The sequence below is a fragment of the Athene noctua genome, chromosome 3 (assembly GCF_965140245.1).
Source record: "Athene noctua chromosome 3, bAthNoc1.hap1.1, whole genome shotgun sequence".
Lineage (NCBI taxonomy): Eukaryota > Metazoa > Chordata > Aves > Strigiformes > Strigidae > Athene > Athene noctua.
The window spans coordinates 33,658,575-33,686,080 of NC_134039.1; the positions used below are offsets into that span (position 1 = coordinate 33,658,575).

General features: G+C 37.1%; 1 protein-coding gene across 8 annotated transcripts in view; it reads right to left on the minus strand.

Annotated features, from left to right (window-relative positions):
* The window catches only part of CNOT4 (CCR4-NOT transcription complex subunit 4), a 78,505-nt gene that overhangs the window by 15,516 nt on the left and 35,483 nt on the right, over positions 1 to 27,506 (minus strand). For 6 of the 8 annotated variants that reach the window (XM_074902651.1, XM_074902650.1, XM_074902652.1 and 3 more), the window contains exons 2-11: positions 26,252 to 26,495; positions 18,625 to 18,822; positions 15,879 to 15,965; positions 15,253 to 15,354; positions 14,351 to 14,476; positions 9,987 to 10,111; positions 6,119 to 6,274; positions 3,392 to 3,449; positions 2,854 to 3,103; positions 469 to 966 (exon numbers count right to left, since the gene is read on the minus strand). In XM_074902651.1, coding sequence (XP_074758752.1) covers positions 469 to 966; positions 2,854 to 3,103; positions 3,392 to 3,449; positions 6,119 to 6,274; positions 9,987 to 10,111; positions 14,351 to 14,476; positions 15,253 to 15,354; positions 15,879 to 15,965; positions 18,625 to 18,822; positions 26,252 to 26,425 — 1,774 coding nt within the window. In that variant the 5' untranslated portion in view covers positions 26,426 to 26,495. The remainder of the gene's footprint in view (positions 1 to 468; positions 967 to 2,853; positions 3,104 to 3,391; positions 3,450 to 6,118; positions 6,275 to 9,986; positions 10,112 to 14,350; positions 14,477 to 15,252; positions 15,355 to 15,878; positions 15,966 to 18,624; positions 18,823 to 26,251; positions 26,496 to 27,506) is intronic. The other 2 variants (XM_074902655.1, XM_074902657.1) reach the window with 1 other exon arrangement.

Sequence of the window (27,506 nt, forward strand, 5' to 3'; positions counted from 1 at the left end):
ATTTGGTTATGTGCAAGAGGGAACAACCCAGCCAAGACATCTGGCACAGATTTCCATCATTATAATTTTCTGCACAATTTTAAGAACTCTGGTCAGCACCTGTATGTCAACGTGGAAGCCACAATGTACTTCCAGGGCCTACTCCTAAGGAAAGCCAGTCTGGCAAGACTGAAGAACCAAAATACCAATTTGCTTTGGCACAAAATTAAACGGGCACAGAATACTCCACCTTCCTTATAAAGCTCAGTATTACAAGGCTAAAGATCCAGACATGTTTTGTTTGTTTTTTTTTTTTAAATGGAAAGGGCCTATTTAAAACAATATTCCTCCCTCTGTTCATAAACCTAGTATGACAGTCAAGAGATACCACTCTACCACTTGTAGCTGGCTATTCCCCTTTCCTTTCCTGGCTCAGAGAAGCTGAAAAAATGAATTAGATCATATTCACAGCTGTCCCAATTCACCTACCTGATATAGGGATCCCTCCCAGACCTGTGCTGTGTTGTGGTGGGAGATTCAAGTCCAAGAAATTACTATTTGAGGTGGGATTTGCTGTGTGGTTCAAGTGCATGATGCTATTGCGTGGGAAGGCCATCCAAGGATAGCGAGCTGCTTGGCCTGGAAAACTGAAGGAGTTGTAAACTGCTCGATGCTGTTGAAACTGTGGGAACCTCTGTGGCATGACTGGAAAGGTGCTACTGAGAGAGTTGGCATTTGTGGGTGCAGCAGGATGCAGGAATCCAGAGCCAGGCCCTTTGGCAGTTGTAGTGTGTGGGGTAGGGTTCTGAAGAGATGTGGGCGAGAGGGAAGGTTGGTCTTGGACTGACAGTTCCTTCTCAATCAGGTCTGCTAAGGCTTTACGGGTGATGTCAAAAGGGTCAAATCCTAAGTCGTCCTCTTGCTGTTTGGAGGAACCGAACCCAAAAGCCGCTTGCCAGTCTGTGGAGGAGGATACTGGTATAGTTTCTGTCAGAGAAGATGAACAGGATTTAAAACAAGAATTAGTAACCATTTATCCATACAAAAATTTCAGCCTCAGTATCTGAACCTATGTTGCCAGCTATCTTTCATATAATATACTTTATACATTCCCCAAAGATACCTTATATGTCAGCTTTGGATACCTTTTTCAGATAAAACTGTCACAGATTTCTACTTAAAGTGAAGTGGCAGAACTAGCAAATCATGTTTTTAACTGCAGAATTGCTCTGTTCCTGAACTACAGAAAAGCCTTGTCAAAAAAGTATTTTCAGTAATACCATCAAGTAGAAAGAGACTAATAAACACTTGCTTAGAACCTTTTTATACCCATATCACATGATAGAAGTGTGATCAAGCAGAGTTTAAATAAGGTTGTTATTCAGTTCAGTACTTTGCTTTCAGTATTAATGCTATGCTTCATCTCTGCTGTGCAAGAAAGGTGCAGAGAAGATCCCTCTCAAAGAGGGAATCTCTGAGCGGTGGTTAAAAAAAAAAACCAAACAAACCCCACTGTCTACTATTATGAAGAAAAGACAAGCCAAATTCTTGAGTAGACACCTTGATAAAACAACGAACTGCATTACAAGATATTGTTAAATATTTTGAGGCAGTTTTGCAAAAAAGGGTTATCAGAATTTCCCTGCATTTTCAATTACTCCTTCAATTTATTACACTGTTTTTAAAATTTCTTATTCAGGCTCAGTGAATGCTGGGTCTAGTTTCATAGTATTTTTCCTCATAACCTTGGTAACACAAGCTGATGAGTACAAGGTAGTATCACTCACAACGTTAACTCCCTCTGCTGGTAGGGAACCTGGTCTGCTGCTTTAAGTAGTTAAAATTAAGCTCAGTATCCTCTAGGAAATCTACACTTATATTTTCGTTCTAAAAATACATGGCAATAGATAAAAAGAGTTGCTAGACAGACAAAAACTTGTGATTTGTATTCTTATTTAATGTAAAATGTATGGTTGCTATTATGAAACGAACAAGATCTCCACCACCTGGAAATTGGCTCCTACTGCTCCTTAATACTTACAAAATTGGTGTGTATAGTACCTTAAACAGCAGGTAATGACCTTGGTAATAAATATTATTTACAAACAGGATTATTACATCCAGGAGTCAGATAAACATCAAGATAAGTCTAATCACTAAGTAAATTAACTTTGTCCTAAAGTATCATTTACATTCTTTTTAATACTGACAGTTTTATTTTTTAACAACTCCCTCCTTTTTAATTTGTGAGCTCTTAAACACTGTTAACTATTCCTGAGACGATATAAATATACCTAAAATGACGTTTCATTCATATGAAGTGGTATTGCATAGAAAGTATCTGGAAAATACAAGCATATTTCAGTTGATGCAACTAACCATATTTTTATCTTTTCTGAATGTATATAATCTCATTTCAGAAAGAGAAAGATTAGGCACCTTCAGATAACTATGCAGGATACTAAAGAACATCCTGAATTTCAGTGTACAGCTTCCAGTGTCAGAGTTACAGATTATTACAGATTCTTACACGAACATACACTGACACCATGTATTTTCCCACTCTCAACAAAAACCTGTAACATTAGATATTAAGGATACACGTCACAGCCTATTATTTAGACAGGCACATGGCTAAGGAAAACTAAAATAAGCACCCTAATAATTTAGCCATGCAGCTGGAAAATAAATGAGGCTTCTTTTAAAAGAAAACCCTTTGTCAGTGCAATTTGTTTGTAGTTAAGTAACAAATTTTAATCAGTTGTGAAGGGGGAAAAACAGTATGGAGCAATTCCTAGAGTTTTTGGTTCTACACAGTTTAAGACATCCATCGCAAAAGCAAGCAATACCCAGCCACATAACCTGTGTACATACCTGATGTGAAGAGGCTCTGTGGTTCTGGTGCTGTAGGCCACTCATTTGAAGTCTGTGGAGAGCTGGGGAATGGAGGAAGCCCACTAGGAATGGGGTTTGGGTGCCGAAAGTTGTCAGAAAAGAGCGACTGTGATTCTGTTACAGCCCCTTCAAAAGGGGACCGTGCACTGTGATTAGATGAACTGATGGGTATGACTGGATTGGGTTTTGTTAAACCAGGCGGTGGTGAAGGTGTGTCACTGTTTGTTATCTACAGGCAAGAGAGGAAGAGAAACAATTAGGATATGAGTGTTTATATATAAAATATTTTTCACTGATGCAGTTGAAAGATTTCCTCAAAACTTTTGGCTGCAATTAGGTTAGTTAATATATACAGCTCAGTGTAAGGTCAAACATAAAAATCAACTTAGCAGTAGCATTTTTTAGTTTTGTTTAAAATTATTATAGACTTCAGAAAGTACTTGCTTCTTCAACTACAAGTTGCACCAAGCCCTCAAACTCAATTCTTACTTTCACAGCATTTATCTTTGTGTCTTACCTGCTGAGAGCTGTCACCATTTCCTATACTGAGGGAATCTGAAGGTTTGTCGATAGGGCTGCAAAAGTGAGAGGGGGAAAAAAAAGACAGTTAAGACACTTAAGTATTTAATGTGAAAATTAACATTTGTTTTGTAGTGGTAGAAAAGCCTTGAAATAAAGACAAAATTAATTAGGAAGAATTAAGAATGAAAGAAGTCCATTTATTATTTATGAGACTTTAAAATAATAAGCATCCCAATCGTTTGCCATATACTATAATACTTCTTCCCACCACTCTCCATTCCACCTGTTGACCGCCCTGTTAAGGATCAAAAGGAGTTTTAAACATGTTCATAGTCACTCTATACCATTCAAAAAAACCCAGGACTCATACTATGGCAGTATTCCATAGTAGTCTATGCTACTACTGGAAAGCAACATGGGAACAATTTGTTTTCCAAATATCTAAATTGTCAGTTCCCATACAAGTTCTAAATAAATCTGGGGAGAGATAAAAGATTAACTATTTAGTCCTGGTGGCAAGTTAAGCTTCCCAACAGCCTTCAAGCTTTAACTAGCAGAAATTAGTTCCAAGAAAACTGAATTTTGAGATGACAGAAGGGGAAAAATGCAAGATGAGACATAGCATAAAACTACCAACAAAGAGCATAAAAGATAAGATACAGCAGAAAACCACCCCAGAAAGCTATTCACTGGGAATTAACATGACTTTGCTGAAACGGCACATCTCAGGATTCAAGATTCTGACATGCATCCATGAGTTGCCTTAATTATGCTAAATACCACACTAATGAAACAGTATTACTTCAAGTTTAGATTAAAATCTCTGCTTTACAACTTCAAGGTGCTTTTATTTTATCTACCCATAAGAGAAGAGGCACCACCATCAGGCTGCACAGCCCAAAACATAGGTCCTACAAACAAGGACCAGAAGTAACAACATGAATTTCAGTTCCATTAAGAGCCCAGAATGTGATATAAGTCAAGTTACAGGCATGATATGTTAGCACAAGACAAAAATATGTAGTAACTATTTTAACTGGGTGCAGACTTCAGATTCTAGCTACGCTGTGTTTTCAAACACCCCTTGCTGCTGTGAAGTTTAAATATTGCAGTCACATACCAAGGTCAAAAATTTATAAGATTGCTTCCCCCTGTATTTGTTCTTCCCATCCCAGAATAACTAGGATCAAAACCCAGCAGAATTAATTCTTCTCTATTCTAAAGATTCTGTGTAAGTAATTCATTAATAAAACCAATTTATGTGCAAAAGAACACTGATTGAGTTGGTGTCTCAAACAGATAACTGAAGCTGAAGTATTCATGACTATAAAGGAAAAAAATCAGAGGAATGTACTTGCAAACAAGCATTACTCCAGTTAAAAATCACAAATACTTTCTACTCAGTGGTCAAACACCATGAATAAAGTTCTTCCATTTGGAACAGTGTCTTGGGTTAGCAATTTCTGAATAACAGCAAACTTTTGTGCTCTAGGTGACTCTTCACTACACAATTATGTTGATTGTAGAACTGATATTACAGCCAAAGTCTTCTCCAAAAGCTGCTGACAGAAGGTCACAATGATGCAGTTTTAAAAGCTACACGTAAGACAACTTTTAGTAACAATCTAAATACTGAAAATGTTTATTATACTTGAACCTGCCTAAGAAGACTTTAATCATAAGACAGGCTTCCAGCCCACAAGAATGAACAAGATTCATTATCTATTGGCTACAATATTTTTACCGACGCTTAGTACATTCTTTTTAGAAAAGATAAGAAGGAAGCTGCATGTCACTACCAAGATGCAACCATAGGATCTCTGATCACAGCTCAACAGGACTGCTATTAAATCTAACAGGAAGGTACCACTTTCAACAGCACTCACAATGTTAATGCATTGGTTCAATATAGATTTAAAACGAAGATCAACTATCTAACTGGCAACACATTTCTTAAAATATTAGGGTTTACCTTGTTATTTCCCCATCCAACCTCCAAATGAGGCCAACCAAGTGTTACCTGAGGGGGTCCATGTAAAACAAATCAGCATGACTACAGACTATTCAGATTATTCAGAACTGCAAGTGACGCTATGATGGAAGAGCACACCGGCTCTATTTAAGGAGGGACCAAGAAGAAAAAATGTTGGTTAGTAATAAGGAAGTTATTGCAAGCAGATGAATTACTTCCTCTGCACAAAAGAGCCTCAGATGAATCTGCTGCCCTGTCATTCCTATTACTGAGAGATAATCAGGGAACCCTTACCTCTGCAGTTGTTTTTCTGGAACACACCACTGTAAAGAGATGACAAATATTCAGCCCTAACATTGAGCTTGCCTCTGTTGAAGCTTTTCCAAGTGACAAGCCTCCTGATGTATAGCAACTAGCATGTTATTTTTGTGGAAGCTTCTGTATAGAAATGAAGGGCTCAGCTCAGCTCTAGCTAGGACCATGCAGCTATATAAGCTGTTGATCCCCTAGTTATTCAGCTCCCCTCAGCCCTTACCTGTAGCATCACTTATTAACTTCATGTTAGTGTTCTCCTGCACAATCTGCCATTCGGTCTTTGACAGGGGCTAGGCTAAGTCCAGCTTTTTGTGACCTGGTCAGGATTTGAATCCAGCTCTCCAACCAGAGAGAGAGACTGGAGAATCATTCCCTCCACACCAACCAGTGAGAGAGAAAGCAAGCTATCTGAAGTATAAAAGGCAGCACAATTACCCGAAATCTGAGTCTGCACCATCTGGAGTCATATGTTCTGGGTCTGTGCCATTTTCTAATATAGGAGGCGTTTTCCTGTGTTCCATTGTTAAACCGTTGGCTGATTTACTTGAACTCTGTAATGATGGCCAGGCATCTTTGTTATTACTGTTGGGTCTGGAAAAAGGCAAGAGTAAAAAAAAAAAAAAAAACACAACACAAAACAAAAAAGAAGAGTTCAAGTTACGAAGAAAGTGTTTTAAAAAAATCGTAAGCACTGGGGAAATGAATCCTTGTGCCAGACAATCTATAAGAATAGATTTATCTGGATATTATTTCTCAGATTTTAAATGGTGATGACTTAAAAAAAAGAATTAGTAGGATAGGGGGTGGAGAGAGAAAACCAGGGGAATTCTGTTTTCTTCACTGAATAGATAGCTGCTTTGCAAATGATGAAATCCAAACTTGTCCATTTGGGGGAGAGAAAAAAAACAAAAAAAAGCTTCAAGTATCCAGACGTACATACACCTCATTCTCATTTAGAATTATTTGCTTTATCCCATAACTATTTGTAAGTTTTGTAAATCATGAACTAATCTTTTTTTATTAAATACATGTTTTATATTCCAGGCCCTATCAAGACTGGCCCCAACAGATGAAGTTTGTATTTAATGCCTACAGCAGAGTCCACAGTTTACTAACAGACCACAAGACCACACAACACACTGTTCATTCAAGTTTCTGCTCCCTTCATTTCTATTTTAAAGCCATAATTGCTTCCTTTTTATAAAGTAGCATTAAATTTAATTTCAGAGTGTACATTAGATCTGAAAGTTCAAGAGAGGACTCAAAGCCCAAGTTTTTGCTGAAAGTAGTTACATTTTATACAACTTGAAGCAAGCTGAAGTATCATCTGTAACTGAATGCATTCAAATAGTGTCATCTACTAACCCTACAATTTTACTATAATTGCCTTTGTGTTCTCCAGTCCTTCTATTAACTTTAGCTTTTCATTTGCTTTAATTAGGATGCTCTTTTTACTGTCCAAGTCTGTCTTCATAAGGAACAAGGTTTCAAAACAACTTTTTTTAAATACTTAAGTTCCTCCTGATGTCTCCATTAATATGTTCTTATTACACAGTCCAACATCTACTCTACATCTCTAGGTCAATTTAGTAAGTTCACAGTCAGAATCTGGAAGTTCCTATAGCTACTTATAGCAAGCAGTTTCTTCTAGTGTTTCCTGCTCCTATTCAAGTAAAATTGGCTTTAGCTACCCTCAAATCTCAGTTAGTATTGTAAGATTTGCTATTCTACCTCCACATTTCTCATACACCTATATAATATGTACACAGATGAGAGCCTCGACCTCATTCACAGATCTCATCTTTGCTTTGTACACATTTGATATAAGAGATAGTGAGTTGATCAGATATTGAACATCAAGGAATGAAGACACATTATCAGCTCTATGTCACTCATTAAACATTCTCAGTCCTACAAAAGTGAGCTGTCATCTAAATAAAACAACGCTTTCAATCCATTAACAGATTTATTTTAAATATCAAATTTTATGTCTGCTGCAGTGCAAAGCCTACATCAAAACTAAAACATCACAGTTAAAAGTCAGTTTTTCACCCAAGGAGAAAGGTAAAGAGAAACAAACTGGTTTGGTTTGGGGTCGGCTTTTGTGCATGTGGGGTTTTTTTGTTTTAAGTTCAAAGTTGCATGCTTCTAAAGGGCTATTCTCTAAAACCAGCAAGTGCTTAACAAGCGTTTCCACTTGTAGCATAAGAAAGCATTCACTTCAGTTCTTTAGGAAAAGGTCATCAGGAAAATAAAAAGTTTGTCTGTTTTCAATGTGGAATATACCTCTAATTGCAAGAGAATGCAGTCACTATGACCATCAAGTGACATACCAAGAGATGAGTACCCACATACACAAAGTGCCACTGGGGTTATTTTAACATTTGCTTTTAGCAGCAAGAAAAAAGGTCTACAAGTAGGACCTTTCAAATTAGAACATAATTGTGAAAAAGCATTTATGTACAGTTTAAGAAACTGTTTTCTACTACTGGAGATTTATAATTAAATATATACTATTTACAACACAACTTCTGTTCAATTCCAGAGTGAAACAGAAATCCTGAACCCCAGAAACACAAGAACCACCACAAAATTGTCAGAGGCTCTGACAGACTGCCAGAAACATTGTATCAGTGAATCTGACAAAAATGAAAACCCAATTGGGTAGAAAGCTGTGAAGGAGAACAACATGCATTCACCAGCTCACAAGCTGCATTTTGTACTGATGAGATGGGACTTGAAGAAACATTTCAAAATCCCAGCTGCAAGAAGAAACTCACTTTGCAACCCAAAAGGTGTTGCCTAGTCTTTAGCAAAGAACAGACTCTTTCTTGTGATGATGCTGTTCAGCTGGCAAGAGAAATGAACTCCAGACCACTTGTTGACTTTGGAGCCATTTTTTCCGTAAGTGCTGAAAATGTTAGCACCACGGATTGGCCAAGCTCCAGTTCCTAATTGCTTTCTGAAGGTTTAGAAGTTTGCTGCACTTTCCAACAGAGCATTCTTTCCTCACTTGTATCATTTGTTTTGCCAGGATCTAATTGGGTTTCAAATTAAGATTTGCTCAGACTTTGAACATAAAAATAATCAATATCCAAACGCAGGAAGTGTTGTATTTGCTTTACTCACTGCACTCTACCTTCCAAGGCAATACTGAACCAATGCTCAAGAAATAACAAGTGGCACAGTCCTTAAGAAAAGCTCCAACTGGAGTCCTGACCACTTGCAAAGAGCAGACAACACTTCCTTCAGAAGTTAAAGAAAATAATCTCTTTACACCACCTGGAATACCTGTTCTCAAAATTGTATTCTGCTTATTCAAGCTCAATTGGCAATATTTTAGATATAATACCCACTTTCTTGCTTAAACTGTTGTGCAATGATGCTGCCAGTGGCAAATTGTCTGAAAAATTCAGTAGTGGATAAACTGGCACACAACACAAACTCTCATTACAAGGCCAAGGTGCATACGAAGTGCAATCTAACTTTTACATTCCACTCTGCCCATCTCATCATGAAAATCCTACTAAAGGAGTGGAAGAAATCGTTAACAGTTTTTATTTCTTTATCTTAAATATGACATTTGAGTGGCTAATTCACCTAAGGACTGATGACCTTAGGTTTTCATTTATCTTTGTATGACTATGTACTCACATAGACAGAAATATTTTCATAACTTACTGAACAAACTGCTTCAACAGAATATTATTTTAACAAACAGTAATAAGTGATAACTGAAATGACAACATAGTGAAAAAAAATATATTTTAAGTTTACCAGAAAGCAAGAAGTTTTATTCACATCTTGTGAATTCTCACTCATACAGAAGAAACTGATTTTACTTTTAAGTTCCAAGGTCCTTAGACCTAATGCAAGGAATGCACTATAAACCATTATGTAAAACACACATATCAAGACTATGAGGTGCCTCAGTGGTGAGAGAATAGACTGCATACATCATGACACCATACCAAGAAAGCTGACATCTGGTCTTCAATAAATATTATGTGTTCATTCAAATATAAAATACAAGGTCATCTTTCAGACTAATACCTTGTTCTGAACTAGTGATCCACATGCACACAGCAGAACAACATTTCTTTACTAAGTAAGATTTGTATTAGAACAAAGTGGTGCATATGTCTCTCTGCACAGAGAAAACTAGTATTAGAGTTTATCATGTAATAGCTGCTAAAAAGAGAGGACGACTTAAGGGATGCAATAGGAATAAGGGGTTTTCTTTGGGAATAACCAGAAAGAGAACATAGCCAGGCAGTCCAGCACCAGTACTTACGCATCATACCTCTGCAGTGCTGTCACTTTGTTCTTGTTCTTGTCAACTGTACCCGTAGATAATTGGAGAAAGTTGGGGTTTAGTTTGTATAATTCTTGCAGTAGTTTCTGTTCATATTCCTGGTGCTTACCCGCCTAAGGAAACAGAAAATCACAATGAACGAATACTGCTTTAATATGTATTTTTATAGATATAAAAACGTATTTTTAATGTATAATGTACGTATATATGTCCCAAAGCTCAGTAACTCAGCTTTAACAACAGGTCACTCCTGACACTCAAACCAGTGCTTCTCAATCCCAGCACAGACATGATCTCGACAAATCTAAAGCTTGCCTAGAAATCACTTGGATGTGTTTACCAATTCATAATTTTTTTTGAGACTTCTAAAGAAGGTAGATAGTTACAACCTTATTAGACTTTCTCTTCAGTTCTAATCAAGAGCTTCATAATATACTTTCTAAACCACCAACAGCTAAATCTCCAAGGCAGTCTGCATTTGATATATCAACCATACTAAGCTTTTCATAAGATGGGAAGAAGCAAAGAGTCTCTATTTTAAACCAAAAGTTCTGAAACGGAAGTAATTTTATATTGGCTTAATAAAAAAACCTGAGGTGGTCTGGGCGTTAACTATCATGCGACAAGCAGGACATTCTGAGCAATAACTGATAAATCATTCTTCTTAATAACAGAAAAAATGAAATTCTTTTAACTGAATTAATTGAGAACAACTTCTTGCTTTCAGAAATTGAGGAGGCCCAATCCAACTCCAGAATATTTAAACTCGTGAGTGAAAGAAGAGAGTATTTTTCAGTCTAGTTTATCTATAACACTCTGTGGCTAAACACTTAAAATAAAACCAGCAAGATGCATCCCCCATGCAACACTTAAAGCAACATCTGAAACAAATTCAAGATAAACATGCACATTTTTTGTAGGCTGTTATACCACTCCAACCTAAGAATTACTATTTCTAAGTTAAGTATTGTAAGTTGAGTTGAATCAGGATGAAACATAGAACAGTGAATTTGAAGTTATCAATAGCTTTTATCTACAGTTTCCAGATACTAAGAGATGTCCTTTAGCAAAGCAAGCAAGCACCAAGATTTACAGTCAGGCCTTCTGCATCTTAAGTACGGAACATACATGTTACCACATCTACAGCATTGATTTAAAATCTGTCATGCCACTTGCACACCTAAAACTTAACATTTGTACATTACTTAATTCATTCCCTTTATAAATGTTTTGTTGAAACAGGAATGGAATTGATGGACAGGCAATGTAGACATCCTCCTAGAAAAATATTACAATCTAAAAGAAAACTCTTTACTTGCTTTTTTTTTAAAAAAAAAAAAAAATTAAGCAGGAATATTTGACAAAATTCAGAACTGCTGGGAAACTAAATTCCCTTCTGGGCTCCTTTAGAAGGGTACTTGCATTATCCCATCAGAATGCTCCAAGTCAGTCAAACACTGTAAGTATCTCCAGTTTTTTGATACTTAATTCGCCAGTTCTCCATTACTGGTTGATTCTGAACATTTCTTTCTCTATGTAGTCAACTACACAACCCTCAAAAAACGACACTGAAACATCTGGTGGATACATTATCTTACTCAACTTTGTCAGTGTCTACACCCAAGCTACTACCTACAGTAGAAAGAAGTGTGGTTTTAGAGTGTGGTTCACCTAAATGCAAACTTTGAGATATACTGCACCCCAGAAATGCTTCTTTTGCCATCCACTATGAATAGAATATAAATAACTAGCTCAGATACATAGATCTGCACTGCAAACATTAAGCAGCTGAGTAAGAAGAAACCTCCCTGGATATTTCATCTTGCTTAAGGCTTCAATGGCAAGAGACTGAATGTCATGGCCAGGAACATCAAGCCAGTACTAAGCTCACTTACTGTTACATAAACATAAGAAAGAAACAAGATTAAAATCCTATATAGGATCCTGCAATAATTGTGCTTTATTTATAACAAGCAATCCAGAGGCCAAGCTTAGCATCTCCAACCTACCTTACCTAAATTGCCAACTCCATTTTCAGACTTCCTGGAGTTCTATCAGTTCTTTTCAGCTTGTCAGAATGTTTACCTCTGTTAACAATTATTGAATTTAGAATGTAAGTTCATCCATTTACTTTTTTTTTTTAAAAAAAAAACAGAGCATCAGAGCCTGTGACAATGATCAATCTCATAAAAAGGACCTGTAAATTCATTGACACTAACCCAAACTCCAGAAAGCTGGTACAGTGAAAGCATAATGCACCTCTGCATGAAATCAAGATGAAAGTTCAAGGAATGTAACAAGAAGCAGAAAAGGAAGATTCATTTAAGTCACCAAGATCAAATATAATCCACTCAAGACTTCTGAAGAAACTCCTATCTGAAACTGAATTCCTGGACAAGGTATGTAATCTATCAATTTTAACTGGCAGATAGGTCAGAAGACTGATAGAGTGCCACTGTCTCCTACAGAAATGGCTGCAGAAGAGATCCTGTGAAGTACAGACTGTTTACAACCTCCATTCCTCCTAAAATTCTAAAGTCTATCTCAAAAAAAAAAAAGTAGTTTGTGAATAAACATAATCTGCTGAGAATGATTCTGAACATCTTCTGTAAAGGGAATCATATTTCATTAACATGATGGAATTTTATTATAGTGTTAATAAGCATAAAGAGGATCCTCAAAACTTTCAAAAAGTGTTTGATAATGTTTCAGACCAGAAATTATTTACAAAACTGCCTTGGGATAGAGGAAAGGTTCTTGTGTGGATTGAAGCTGGTATAAAGATAGAAAGGCAAAGCAAAGACTTACTGGTCACTCTTTCAGGATGTAGAAGCAAGTGATGAGGACTAATGACTGGCATCAATTTTATGCAACACCATCAGCATGCACAAGAAAGGAGTAAAGAGCAAGTTTTTTTTCTGACAATACCAAGCTCTTTTGGTAGTAAAATGCCATGCTGATAATGAGGAACTCCAAAAGAACTACAGGGAACTCAGCAAACGGGCAAAAAGTTATCAAATAAGTTTCACCAGAGACATGTCAGGTAACACACCAAGGGAGAAGTAGCCTAAACCATACTAATGCTCTTATTGATCTGTGAAATGGATGTTACAGCTCAGTGAAGAGATACTGAGGTCACTGCCAACAGATCTCTGAAACTGTTAATTATGCACTGCCAACCAAACACAAAAAATGCACTGGGCATCATTAGGAAGGGCACTTGAATTTTTAAAGAGTCATGGCTGACAGCTCTATAAAAAAGTAAAAAGCCTAGACAGGAGGAATGTACCCTCAAACATGTATAATATAACAGATCCAGGTGGTGGTAAAAATATAGGGAAATGAGCAGGAAAGGTGGCCTGGTTTGCAAGTTCTCCTTGAATTTTACCTCCTATTGCCCTTATATGTGAAAAAAATATATACTATAGGGACTATACATCTGAAGTAGCAGAGTATTTTTTAAATTTATGAAAATGCAGCTAAAATCCTCAGAAATAACTGCTAATTTGTGGGGAAAAAATGTATAATAGATATGGACATTCTTTCTTATCCTCTGGCTTACAGCAGCTTAACACATGAAATAAAATTTACTTGTATGACATTTGTGCTAGCACTAGGGGTGGGGACCACCGGCTTCAGACAGACCACATGCAGTGGATGTATGGATGCAAGGCTGGCATACTTGAGACTGTGTTTAAAAGCTTTACTGTACTTCATGTAGAGGGACAGACCCAGACAGACCTCAGAACGCACCACCTTTGAGAAAGCTATCCATTTACTTGCTTCTGTACCCTAGATAAAAAGCATTTTGATGTTGAGATAGTCAAAGAGTCCCTGCATTAGCATTTATGCTCTGTTACAGTTACCTTCAATGTTTTATTTCCAAACAGTTTCTACACCCTTCACGGCTAAAAGGGTATCGAAATCCAGACAACATAGTCAAATCACAGTGCAGTAGTTAAGCCATGATAACTGGTCATATACACAAAACCTACAGGAAAACCCAGATCTGCACTAACTTCTTCCAGAGATTCAAAATAACATACTTTACTTTGCATTGGTATGAACAAAGAGCAAGTAGATAACTCAAGGTTATTTGATTTCTTGGCTAAGTTTATCATCATCTTTTTGACTCATGAACACTCAGGGGACTTTCCAGCCTTTAAAAGCAGCATGCAATGAAAAAAACTTAACTAACTGTTCACTTCCATTATTTAACTGGTTAATCACCTCCTGGACTTCAAAATTCATCTCTGCCATAACAATCATTGAAAGGCTACATTATACATTAGACTAAAGTATATACAATAGATACATGCCACATTTCATATGTTTCCATTCATTACACTTACCTGCATTTCCTCTTTTGTGAAACTGGCTGCTTCATCTCCCAGCTCATGTAGATACATGCAGTCTGGTTTTGGACACTGCATATTTTTTAGAAAATAACTGCAGTATTTTGTTGTACCTAATGATGCCTGAAGGAAAAAAGAAAACAACTACTTAAGTACTGGATGTTAAGAATGCCAGAATGCCTTTTACAGTATAAGAAAAAAACCCACTCTATTTGCAAAAAAAACCTTCCCAAGGTTTGAAGTTCTATCATAATGCGCTTTTTGATGCAGATGGACTAGGAAGTCCATTTGTAAGGATTCTATATACTTCAAGATTAGATAATTAGAACATATGTCTATTTTCATCCCATCTACGAGCCAAACTACGAGCCTCAGTAATTTTCTGCATTCATAATCATGAGAAGCCATATAAGTCATTATGAGTTTGTATTACGTGAAATAGGTTAATGTTCTGTAGTAGGGTCAGGAAATTAATATTAACTAGCTGATTTTCTATAGCCACCAGTTTATACATATACCAAAGGAAAAAAACCTTGCATTTGACTGGAAGCTTTAGAGAGATGTGGTGTCTGGACTACAGAAATGTTCTGTAAACGTAAATAATCAGTTTTTCACACTGTCCTATTAAGCTGTACAGCAAATAAGCCACTGTAACAAGGGGAATGTGGTGCATCTCTGTCTCAAACTTTTGTTTTTGAAAAGTAACTGCTAACCCCCTAAAACACTGCCTGCTGGAAGCTCACTGAAATTCCATTTGTGATTAATGCTAGGAAAATAGGTCAAAACCCAATACCCAATAAACTGGACTTTTTTGTTCATCAACACAAACATATCCACACAAATACAATTTTATACTATGCACTAGCATGACATGTCCTAGCATATATACATATTACCACCTTAAGTGTTCTGCCGTCTACGACCACATTATTGACGCACTGTATGGCTCTGAGAGCATCTTCTGACCGGATGTAGGTTACATATGCACTGGCACTTGGACCCTAGAAAGAAAATATACCATATTTTAAAAATTTCTTCCTTCCCCTAGACAGATCTGCTTTTTAAGCAGCTTACTTCATAAACTGGTATTTTCACAGCTAGATGTTTTAACAGAAAAACTGACAAAAATGGTAGAATTCATAAAAATTTAGATGCAATACATAAAGAACGGGCAAAAGAAGAAATGCATCAAACTGTTGCTTGAAAATTCTAAAAATACTTACAAGTATTTTATCCCTGAAATGCAGATTAGTGAATAAATGCCACACTGCTGCTTCTTTAAAGGTTCTCATCCTGTCTCCCAGTCTTTCATCTTTCTACATTGCATCTTGCAACCAGCTTTGAGAGTCTGGTTGGATAATGCCTCAGTAACTTAATGATAATTTGATTTTTGCAATGGTGCTGTTTTTCTTCTTCTTACTTTAACCTATTGCTTAATCAGAAATAGGGAGCCCCAGATTCACTAAGCATACATGTATTTTCTCTAAAAGAATAAAAAAAAAAAATCACGAGGCCTCTGACTTACCTGTGAGCCTGCATATGATGTGCTGTTATTAATGACAACTTTATGTATTTTACCAAATTTGCCAAAATATTCTGGTCGTTTCAAAACCTACAAGAAAAAAAATGTTGAAGTCATACAACGGAAAGTTAGTACATACAGGGATATACTTATTTTTCTGTATAACTGTGCAACTAAGGCCTTCAATAAAAAAACTAATAAAAAAGACTTCCTACAAAGCATGTAGATGCAGATTTGTTTTCCAATGTAACACATAGTTACTTGCGATACAGAGTACAATGCCACTGCAGTAGAGAACTTAAATGAGAGATACTCCACATTTTGTGTTGTATTTTTTAAAAATATTTTTCAGCACTCAGATTACCCAAATCCTACCCTGGCAAGATACATCCCATCCAGCATGAAATATTTCTGTATACATCTATTTTATAATTTGAGGAAAAAAATAAAAATCACACTCATTCCAGTTTTAAAATAAACAACCACCTTAAATTTGCATTCAGATATATTAATTGCTAAGAACAAAATGCTGAATCCTAACTCACTTGTGCCCCACTCCATATAGAAAGAGAGTCAAGCAATTAGCTCAAGACAGCCTCAAGTTTTCAGAAGACCAGACTAAGTACAAGACAATACATGACACCTCCCTGGGCCAAGAAAAAACATTTTTAGAATCAACATTACACTAAAACGAATGAATGTCACATACCTGAAGAAAAAATAAAGCCTCCTGCCTTGCCCTTCCCTGTATCAGTCAGTAGTAACACACCATTTATGGATCCTGTGCAAAGCAGTAACATCTCTAGCATATTAAGCAACTGCGTTGAATAACAGTTACCTGTGCACCAGTAGAACTGGCACTTATCTGACACTTTTGGTACCAAAAGTTTAGCTCTGAGCTGGAAGGAGGTACAGAAGTAAGGACTATTCAGACTGAAGCTAGATAAGCCAAGGGTATTTCTAGTTACAGACAATATCATCGGCACAGTACTAATCCAAGAACTTCTTTAGTTAAACACCTCCTCTCCCTTCTCAAGGGAGCATCAAGGTCTTCAAGATCTAACAGCATAAATTGCATTTGGAACACCCTGTAGAACTACAGGACACATTGTATACAGACCACCAGTCACTCACTGGTCTCTTCTGACTGCTCTTCACTTGATCTACACCCTTCTGAAAGATCCTACACCCACCCTTCGCATCATTCCAGAGACTAACATTCTTGAGTAAAGAAGAAGAGTTTCTTCAAGTATCTTGCAGACTATACTCCTGATCAGATATGGCAGCACAGCCTTCACAATTTTCACAAGAGCATGTCACCAGAAGTGGATCCACCTGTACTCCATCATGATCCACAGATCCATTTCCAGAAACAGCAAAGAGAAGCCAATCTCCCCTTCTGATTCATCTATCTTTATGCTCAGTTTTTCCACTTGCTTAAGTGGAAAACTTATACTGACTATATTGAATACTTTTTTTTAGCCAATCTCTGTCTTTCAGGCTAGATTTCTTCAAAAACAAGTAATTTTGGTGCTATATGCAGTATCCAGTAAGTACACATCATCTTCTGGTACATTAGTGAGAATACTGCTACCACCAAACGTAGTACAACACCACAAACACCCCTTACTACACCAACAAATCCACTTCTAATTACTTCAAGTAATGGAATTATCTGAGGCTAAAAATAATTTAGCTCTATATACTAACATTTCTCTTACTCACAAATTCTCTATCTGGTCAAAGAAACCAAATACATATTTTGGCAATAAATAGCACCAAGTCAGTGTTGACAGTTGCTTGCAAATACTTGTTGCTATATTCTTGTAGAAACTGAAGCGTTACATGCCAGATCTGCTTAACTTGGGATTTTTTTCTTCCCTTCCTTTTTTTCCCCTTTTTACATTTGCTCTCACTCAACCAAAATGTAGTCCATACTCTGCAAATCCTCAGAAAGAGCCACTTCGGAGATTTCTTCAGACAATTTAGTCCAATCAGGCAAATTTAACTAAGCACAGTAGCTTTGAAGACATCCATCTTATCCCGTATTACACTCCCTCCATATTTTAATTCAAGGGACTTTTACTCATTAGAACTAATATCATTAGCCACCTTCAGCTGACCAATGATGGAAGCAGATAAAACCTTTTAAACACAATCAGTTGTGTCAAATGAAAAAACTGCTTTTTGATGATGCAGAGTAGGAAGCCAACTCTTTCCTGGGTCTTCCTCTTACTGATTTTTTTTCCCCCTCAAATGACATCACCATTTATGCTCCTTCCTAGTTACAATTCAATAGTTGGTTTTCTTTTTCTGTCCCTACAGGTTTGTACTACCCTTTATATTTGTTCTTTAATCCAACCAAGTCACCATTTTAGAACTGGTGGGGCACAACACAGCTATACAGTACAAGTAGATCCAGCCTAGGAAAATGAGTACCTAAAAAAAACCCCTTAAGCTTGTATTTAGTTTAACAAGCCATTTTTAAACAAATACAAAGAACAATTTCCTCAACAAAAAATACAGCATCTGTACTTCCAAAACCAAGACATGAACATTTATGGAGGCTATTTTGGAGGAGTAAGGTGAGTAGGTTCCCTTAAGAAGAAAGGGCTTCAGCAGCCGTGAACTTTATCAACACTGCTTCATTTTATACTCATCAGGGAAACAGACAAGGGCAGGCACAAAGGTATCCTAATGGTTCTTGACAATAAGTTAAGAGCAAGATCTATAAGTGTGAACCTCTCACCTCTGGATCTGCTAGGCGTTGAGATAGCCCTACCACAAAAACAAGGTTCTTCTGTACAACCCGTACACTGGCCAAATGTTTGCGATTCTCTGATATCTTCTGTTTCCTCTCATTTTGTTTCTGTTTCTTTTCATTTTTTATCCTTTGCAGCTCTTCCTGGGAGAGTGGTTTGTACACTGCTGGATCTTCTGGATATGGCTAATACAACAAATAACATTAAAAACAACCCATAAGAAACAACACATTTGAAAATCATTAATTTTGATGTTCTAACACACAAATTTCTTCTGTTACACTGTTCTGATTGTCACAGCCAGCCACATTATAGAAGCAGCTCATTCAGCCCTTTGAGAAACATGAACATCTTGTATATTTTCATAGAATTCTCCTATTTATAGACATGATACTGATTTGGACAATAACCACATTCTAACCCAGCTGCCTACTCAGTTTGCTAACACTACAGGCAGCCACAATCTGACAACCAACACATCCTGTTAAGATTTCACTAACATAGCATAGTAAGCAGGGTGAAAGCGTGCCCTGCATATTCACTTTACATTTAGTTGTCTGATACAGATTTGGATACTTAAGCGCATTAAAGACTACAGGACAAGAAATCAAAATACAAATGCAATTTCAGTGCCCCACCAAGTTCAAACCCATAACACCATTACACGTCTCCATCTTTTACATGGTTAACTTCTCCTAGCAAAGAGACAGATTTCAATACAGTTACTGCATACTGATTTAATAGTATTCTTGCTGTGCTTAGGTAACACTTGGAAACTTGGGCTTTGTCTTCCCTGGACAATGGTGCATTTTTAACCTCAAGATTATCATCTACTGATAACTCCTCAAACACAGACTTAACACTGTAGATTTTAATCTCAAAAGTATCTAGCAGAAGTACAAATGTCCTCAGAGTTACCTGGAAAGATTGCTCTATTCATGCAGAGCTTCACTATAAAGGCACTAGTTTGGCCTGGTGTAGATCACAGTGCACTGTCCTTTGCCCCAGATTACCCCTCAAAGCAGTCCCATAATCCTTAGCTGTGCCAGTTTTCTCAGAATTAAAAGTTAAATTTCACACTTAATACACAAAGCAACAATAAGCACAGAAACAAACATGTAAAATTGTATCTCAAATAAAAAGAAGTGTTTCTAAACAGTGAAATGAAGAGTACAGAGGTGCATTAAGATAAAGACTTAAGATAAGGAAGCTAAGGTCACCAATATGTTGAACTAAGTTCTTTGCTTGTGCTACCATAACCAAAGGTTTTAGTGTGCAAGTCCAACAAAAATGCATGTGACTTTTCCCTGACTGTCCTCTGTTAAGGCAGAATACAAAACTAGTTGTCATTCTAAATGATGCAAGAAAAATCTACAGCAGCAGATGAAAATAAGGTTTAGATTAAAAGCATATATTCCTCATACTTGCATGATTCTACTGAAAGAGCCACCAAGTGCTCAGACCTGACAGTCTTCTGAGTACATCCCCAAACAAAACAAGGCCCATTTTACAGTTTAAAGAGCTTAAAGTTCACCACCATTATGCTATAATTGAGACATCTTCTGAAAGTATGCTGCAGTCGACTTCAGCAGATGGCATCTTGTGGTTAAACATCAAGTCCTCTGGAACATGTTTTTAGTACCACAAAGGAATGTCAACTTTTAAGATGCTTTAGCTGTAGCCAAAGGTACACAACTAGGTCCTTAACATGAAAACACAATGAGGACTCTTATTATCCTTGAAGAAGAGTTAAAGCTGTACCATTTCTTAAAAAGTTATGTTATTCACAAGTAACACTGAATACCTTATACAGATTTCACGGTGTACTTGAACAGCAATGACCTGTTAGTAAAGTCATTTGAGATTAACTAGAGACAATTATTATCTTGTGTTTTAACACGTGTACACATGAGGACTTCAAAGATGCAGAACAATTCTGCAAGGCATTTCACTTCTTTAAAGAGCTTCTCAAAGTCTGTGCTAGTCAATCATGTAGAACAAAGAAAAGATATTGTTTTGTTTCAGGGAAGAGAAATACTGCTCAGCAAAGAGAGAGTTAATTCAGTTATCACAGTCAAGTTGAGTTCAGGTAGGAATGGGAAGAAAACAAGTGCACCAATACAAGGTAGATATCGTTCCAAAAATAAAATGGCTCGCCCTACATCGTTATATCGTATTATACCCACAATCCACCTTTTCACATAGTAATTCCTTCTCCACATCCCATACTACGCAAAGCAAGGCGTGCGACTATGCTGCTCTCTGGTACTGAGCAAGAAATGAATTTATTGTAAGGCTCCTGAAGGTCCAAGCATAATATAGCAAACAGTGCCAAAGTTAATCAGCTTCTTTCTTGCCAAGTATAGACACATTCACAGCATACTCTCAAATGAGAACCAAGTCAGACAGTATGTTCCTCCTCTGCATTGCTACTTGCTACTGGAGGTCCTGAACATTAGTCAGGAAACATCCCAGGTAGCTCGAGAATAACACTGAGCAGAAAGTTTATTTGTTCATAGTAAAACTAGTAGTTTGTATTTGTACAAGAGAGCACAAGAACTGCTGGGAGGCACACAACTAAACAGCAACTCCAGAAACAGGGAATCAAGGAAGAGAAATGTCTTTACTTCAGCAGAAAGTGTGAGACTGCCCAAATAAAGATTTCAACCATTAAGAAGTAGCAGCAGTTGATTTGCCACCATGGATAACAGCATTTGTTTGAGCAACAGAATCATCAAAAGTTCTCACTAAATACCGTAGAAGTTTATTATATATAAAGTGCTTCATATGTATGTTTATCACTTATGACATGTTTTATGCTTCTAAGGAATATGAGTAGTTGGATATCCTGACTTGCAAGACCTGTAAATGAATCTCTGTGCACATCCTGAATCCCAAGAATAAATCAGAAACCCAATCGTAAGAAGTGATAGATAATTTTCCTACCTACATGTCTGTGGCAAAATGACAGATAAGGGATACTGTGCACTTAAGGAGGGAGGAAGGCAAGTAAGCACAGCACCAACATTTCAGAAGCAAATTCTAAATAGTACTATTAGAAATCCTGTTCTTTTCAAATAAGGACATAAAGTCAGTCTACAAATAGGACAATGAATAAATTCATCTTCAGAGTGATTGCTTCCCACAGCACTGAGGATCATGAACTCAGGTAACAGTTCAACTACAGACAGAATGCATGCAGAAAAGGCTGGAGGAACATGGCTCTGAAAGCCAAACAAGGTGGACTGACTGCTGGAGTATCTCACAGTACCATTTCATCTGTTTACTCTGTCTAACCCTACAAAATAGGGGTAGGGAGAGGACCACACGTACCAGAAGCAACACCTAAAGTGGGAAGGCTACTGACATGACCACTTCCACACCCTCCACATCCACCCTGAAATGCAAGATATCTGTTTAACCTACTGTCACCAATTCGCAGCGGGCAGATTTGAGATCCAAGCAAAGTAGATATATCAAGTGTTATCAGCATTTATCTATGCTCAGATGCAACACAGAGATATCAACTGATTCACTGAGTTTAGCTGACACCCTCCACTGAAGTTATACAAATCCTCTTCAGCAAAAAACATGGAAGCCTCCTCAACAAGATGTGCCAACACAGAAAAAGACCAGATTTTGTTTACAATAATTGCAAGTTGCTGGTAGTCCTAAAAACTTCAAAAGTTCAAAGATCTCTTCTGTAGTCTCATTTCTTTAATCAGAGATGGCCCTTGAAGAATTCTCAGTCTTCCTAAGTTTGTCTTGTCATTTAAGTTTTGTTTTCTTTCTGACTTTTTTCCCCCCACATTTTCCCAACTGTTGAAAGCTGAGGTGGGATTTATCAAGCACTTGGCTTTTGTTATTCCCAGATGGGTCACATTCCTTCCACACAATGGATGTACCAACATTTCCCAGTTGTTGCCTTGCTACCGAATAGGTTCTGAAATGAGAAATACAAGAGAAAGTCAATAATGTTTATTATGCATAGTATACACCATACTACTTACATCAAGAAAAAAAATAGTAATTTCTAAATATCAATTGTTGAGCCAAAATACTCAGTTCTGGGATTAAAAATACCAGAAGAAACAACTGATATTTTGAAACTGTGCATTAAGACCAGGTGTTTCTTTTACATAGAAGCAGGAGAAGAAACATGGACAAAAGCATGCCTAAAACATGTTAGTTTTTCTGGTGACAAATGTAGCAGTTCACTACTTCTCCCCATCTCTAACACAAGGAAGGAGGAATCTCTAACACTAGGACGAATTAAGTTAAATTAAATTAAAATGAAGTTAAGTTAAATTAAATCAAGGAACTGAAGAACAAGGCAAACCCACACTGCAGCAACAGTTGTGTATCAAGTTAAGGATATTTGGTGGAAGGGCAAAGCAATTAAGAAGTGTGAAGGAGCTAGGCTTTGTTTTGCTAGATTTTAAAATTGCACCAACTGACACTAAGGTCCAAGAGTGCTATCTATTAAAGCAACACAAGCAACGGAAGTGAAATTTGTTATTCATATGACAAACAGTACCTAGGCTGTTGAATTTTAAAGGAAAAAAGAAAAATCACTGTCTTGACAAACAGCAAGTCTGGCAACCTGTAAACCAGATTTTGGATACAGAAGTCTCTTTTGATAACAGCATATTTTAATTTTAATTTGACTAGTTAGGTGCTATTTCATTCACAGTAATTGATTGGAAAAAAAGGGAAGGCTTGCTTAGTATCTTACAATTGACTACATCTACAATTCTGGAGGGCATCAGGAACTCAAAGCAGGTCAGTTCTATTTTTTAAGGAAGCACTTTTTGTAGTTAATGAATGAAACAGATTTTTCCGAGTCTATTTCAGGAGATTAAGGTAAAGTTTAGAAAGCTCTTAATGTGTTAAGATTAACAAGGACAAGTTTCCAACCAGAAATCAAGCTAAATTCACACTAGCACCTTAGTTTCACAAATCAAAGTAAATGTTTGTCCACTACTATTACTAACAGGAGGAAACTTGAGACACTAACTCAACTGACTGCAACCACGTGAACATAGTCTGCACATGCATATGTTTGTAACAGTTTAAGCATGTAGAAGCATTTTCTCCTTTGTAGAAAAACCTTCAAGCTAACATATTTTCATTTAGAAGTAAATTAGAGAAGCTTAGGAAAATAATGGTATACATGCAATGTACAGTTAAGATCTATCAAATTTAAGGCACAGGTGCCACTATAGTGCACAGCCAAACTGTTTTATCACAGACTTTTCCAAAATCTCCCCCGACCCCTTCAACGAAAATCCCTGGATAAGGAACTTCTTCATTCCTCCTCTACACAGACTAGTGATCAAACCACTGGAAAACTCACACTGCATTCAATACTGTTGTCACAAATAGCAGTTTTCTATTATGTAATTGTGCATAACATACTCAGCCTTGCTTTAATATATGTTTATTCACAGTCCATTTGGCAGTAAGTATCTTGCACTTGTATATATATTACAAACATGACGTACCTGTTGAAACCATAGTACCTACTACAAACTTTCCTGCAAAAATTTAGTTGCTTTACCATTTTCAGTGCTTCAGCATTTTAAGTGGTCACAACCAATATGCACCATAATAGATATGAATTTGAAAACTGCTTAGATCTTTCCCCTAGAAACCTTACTACACAGAGACAGGAACTATTTAGACACACTGCACACAAAAATACATACCTGGTTCAGAAAGTCCAGCAAACTTCAAACCATGGCTTCTTCAGACTTATTTGATGATCAACAGCATAGCTTGAAATTATTTTTTCCCAAGATCCTGGTGTGGTCTCTGCATCACAATGTCTTTGTCTATGCCATGAAAGGAGTGTACTCCTCAGCTGCCTCCATGCAAATCGCCTACAATCCAGTGATATAGCTGCAACTCAAGAACATCTTGCAGTCCGTGGACGAAGAAAGTACCAAGAGCATAATCCTCATCCATTGTTGAATAAGAGGCCTCCTTCCTCCCCTGGAATGGTTGGTGTGCTTCATTTCCACTGTAGCACTCATCCTAACTTTCCTCCCAAAACAACTTCTGAGCAAACTGTATCCAATTCAACAAAATATTTACACATCCAGTCATACACCAGATTATTCCACATGAAGAAATTCCAATGTCGCAGCATCCATATTTCCAAGAATTCAGATACCCAGAGGCAGTGAACAGCATGTTGCTTATGTGATTTCTCAGATATATTCCACAAACTTCCAATAACGAACAGGCAAAGATGAATCAAATAGTTGTTGGCAAAAAGTTGTATAATAAATCCAGACAAATGAAGCAACTTAGGGAAATACCAGCAATTTCATGTTGTACCAGAAGAGTAGATATTTGCTTGTACTATGAAAATTACTATACAGCATATGTCATTACAGCAGGTATCACATGTGTAGACTGTTTTGGTTGATGACAGGTGGATCTTCTTCATAGAACATACAGCTCAAATACCACAACAAATTTGTGCAATTTGTTAACAAACACATGTCGCTGTGGGATAGCCTTCAGGCTTGCAGAGGCATCCAAACACAGTTTAGCAGCGATAGGTCTGGTGTAACCAAAGTCCAAAAGAGCAGCAAGAAAATAATGACTGGAAGTGCTTATAGAAAGCTGTGGCAGTGAATAGTGAGACCAAGTAAGATTACTTGGGGTCTGAAAAGGGAGCTGTAATATGAGACAGGAAGCCAACAAAAGCATAAACTGAGGATGGGATCACAATTGAATTGCAGGAGAAAGAGGGGACTTAAGTAGTTGTAATTACAAAAAGAGAAAGACCAGGAAAGAAAGTTACAATCAAGGGAAGTCATTAAAGAGAAGAAGATATCAAGAAAGAATTTTATTAAACACTGAAAATAAGGAAATAATGAGGTTAAGTAAAACACTAGAAGTAAGAGGAAAATAATTCAAAGGAGAAAGCAGGCAAGTTAGTTAAGCTGAAGTTTATGGTTGTGGCCAAAGTATCAGTCAGACATCAGTTAAGACAGGGAGAAATTGTGACTCTCAAAGCACTACCTTAAAGCATTTGGCAGCATGACCAGAATACCAGACAAATAGATCAGATTTTGAAATGCTTTAAAGTTTAACACCATTTCATTTATTTTTTCAAAGATTTTATGTGTTCAGTGTCCAGAAAAATATGGATTAAAAGCTCCAGTGCCACAAACAAAACAAGCGGGTGATTTATAAGCTTGCCTCAGACAGGTCTGCTAGTTTAGAACAACCTTGGCCCTCAGCAAACCCCTGATGCTGGAATCCTCACTGTCCTTCCTGAAAAGAGTTTGTCAATGCATGAGCACCTCAAATGAAAGGATTTTATTATTTTGGAAGTTCTCCCAGCATCAGCAAACCTTGGTTCTGATCCACAGCTTCCCCTATTAATCCAGTTCTGAGTTTAACAAACCAAGACTAGCTGTTGTTGCACAGCAGCTTCAACACATATGCAGATAGCATCTGAAAGATCCAACACCTCACCCTTGATCTAGAACACGACTAGAAGAATGCTTCCCCGAAGGAAAAGGATGTCTTTGGTACCAACACAATGCAAGAGCCTTGTGATATGTGCAAGACAAGCTGCTGTTCCACGATATTTACCTTTCTGCAAGCAGGACAAAGTCCATTCTCATCAGTGCGGATACGATGCCAACAGAACCGACATATTTGGTAGCCACAGGTGCAAGGGAAGAAGTTGATGTCATCAATTTCCAGAGGCTCCATGCAAAGGGGGCATTCCACAGGGTCTTCCTTAGCATCAGGGCTGCGAGACATCTTTATATGTTCGCAGAGCAGCAAAAGTTTATAATAACTTAATAGACACAGAAGGTCAGCACTTGAAGGTCTGCAAGAGGGGAAAAAAAAGGGGGATTAATACTTCTGACAATCTTTCTTTTGTACCATTTAATATTCTCATTCTTCACCACTTTCCTTCTCCCCATGCAAATTATCTAGCAACACACAAGTAGTACCAAGTAGTAATAAACTTTGGGGTCTCTTTCTACTTATGAGTCACATGAGTAATATGAAAGATGGTACTGGTGATGTACCTTTCTAGCTGGATAGGAAAGCACTTCTTTAGCAGTTCACTAGCCTATTTGGATTTCAAACTGTACAGTTGCAAAAAAATGCTTAATGTATACAACACACTGATTTTAAATGCTGTTAATTACTTTAACTATTGCTTTCTTGAAATCTAAAAATCCAAAATCAAATACTTGAATGCAGAACTTCATGTTTAAGATAAATTAATTCCTTTGCTCAGAGACTTGGAACAGTAAGAGATTTAGAACAACATTTAGGTCATCCATTCAGACTTTTCAGTAGGGTTACAGAATTATCAAACAAAAACAAGGAAGTCTTCTTAGGAGGATTCATTTCTTTGTCCATCACATTTTTAGGTCCAGAGACTGATCTCCAAGGTCAGCCTTAAGGCAATAGCGTTAACTAAGATTTGTCATATACACAGTTTTATACATGTGTTGGACAACTTTCATCAAGTCGTTTATGCTTTTCATCAGCATCCATTTCACACTAAAGTCTAAATAAATACGTGTGGACAAAAACCCCCTAAGTTTTAACTTACACTGCAGCCCCAGTATGGCATTTCTGGATCAGAATTTTGAAGAGACCCAAAATTCAGGTCACCATTTTCTTGTACCTAGTCATTTGAGTATGCTTCAATTCTGTCCATTTAAGAATGCAGTACAAAAAAGTTACTTTCAGACTCAAAACAGGGCACATACAATCATCACTGTACAAGCAATCAGCTATGGCTTTTTCTTTTTTTCTTCATTTAAGTACCACTCCAGATATTTTAAATGGTATCTAGTCTCAGCAAGCTGTCTCAATCTGC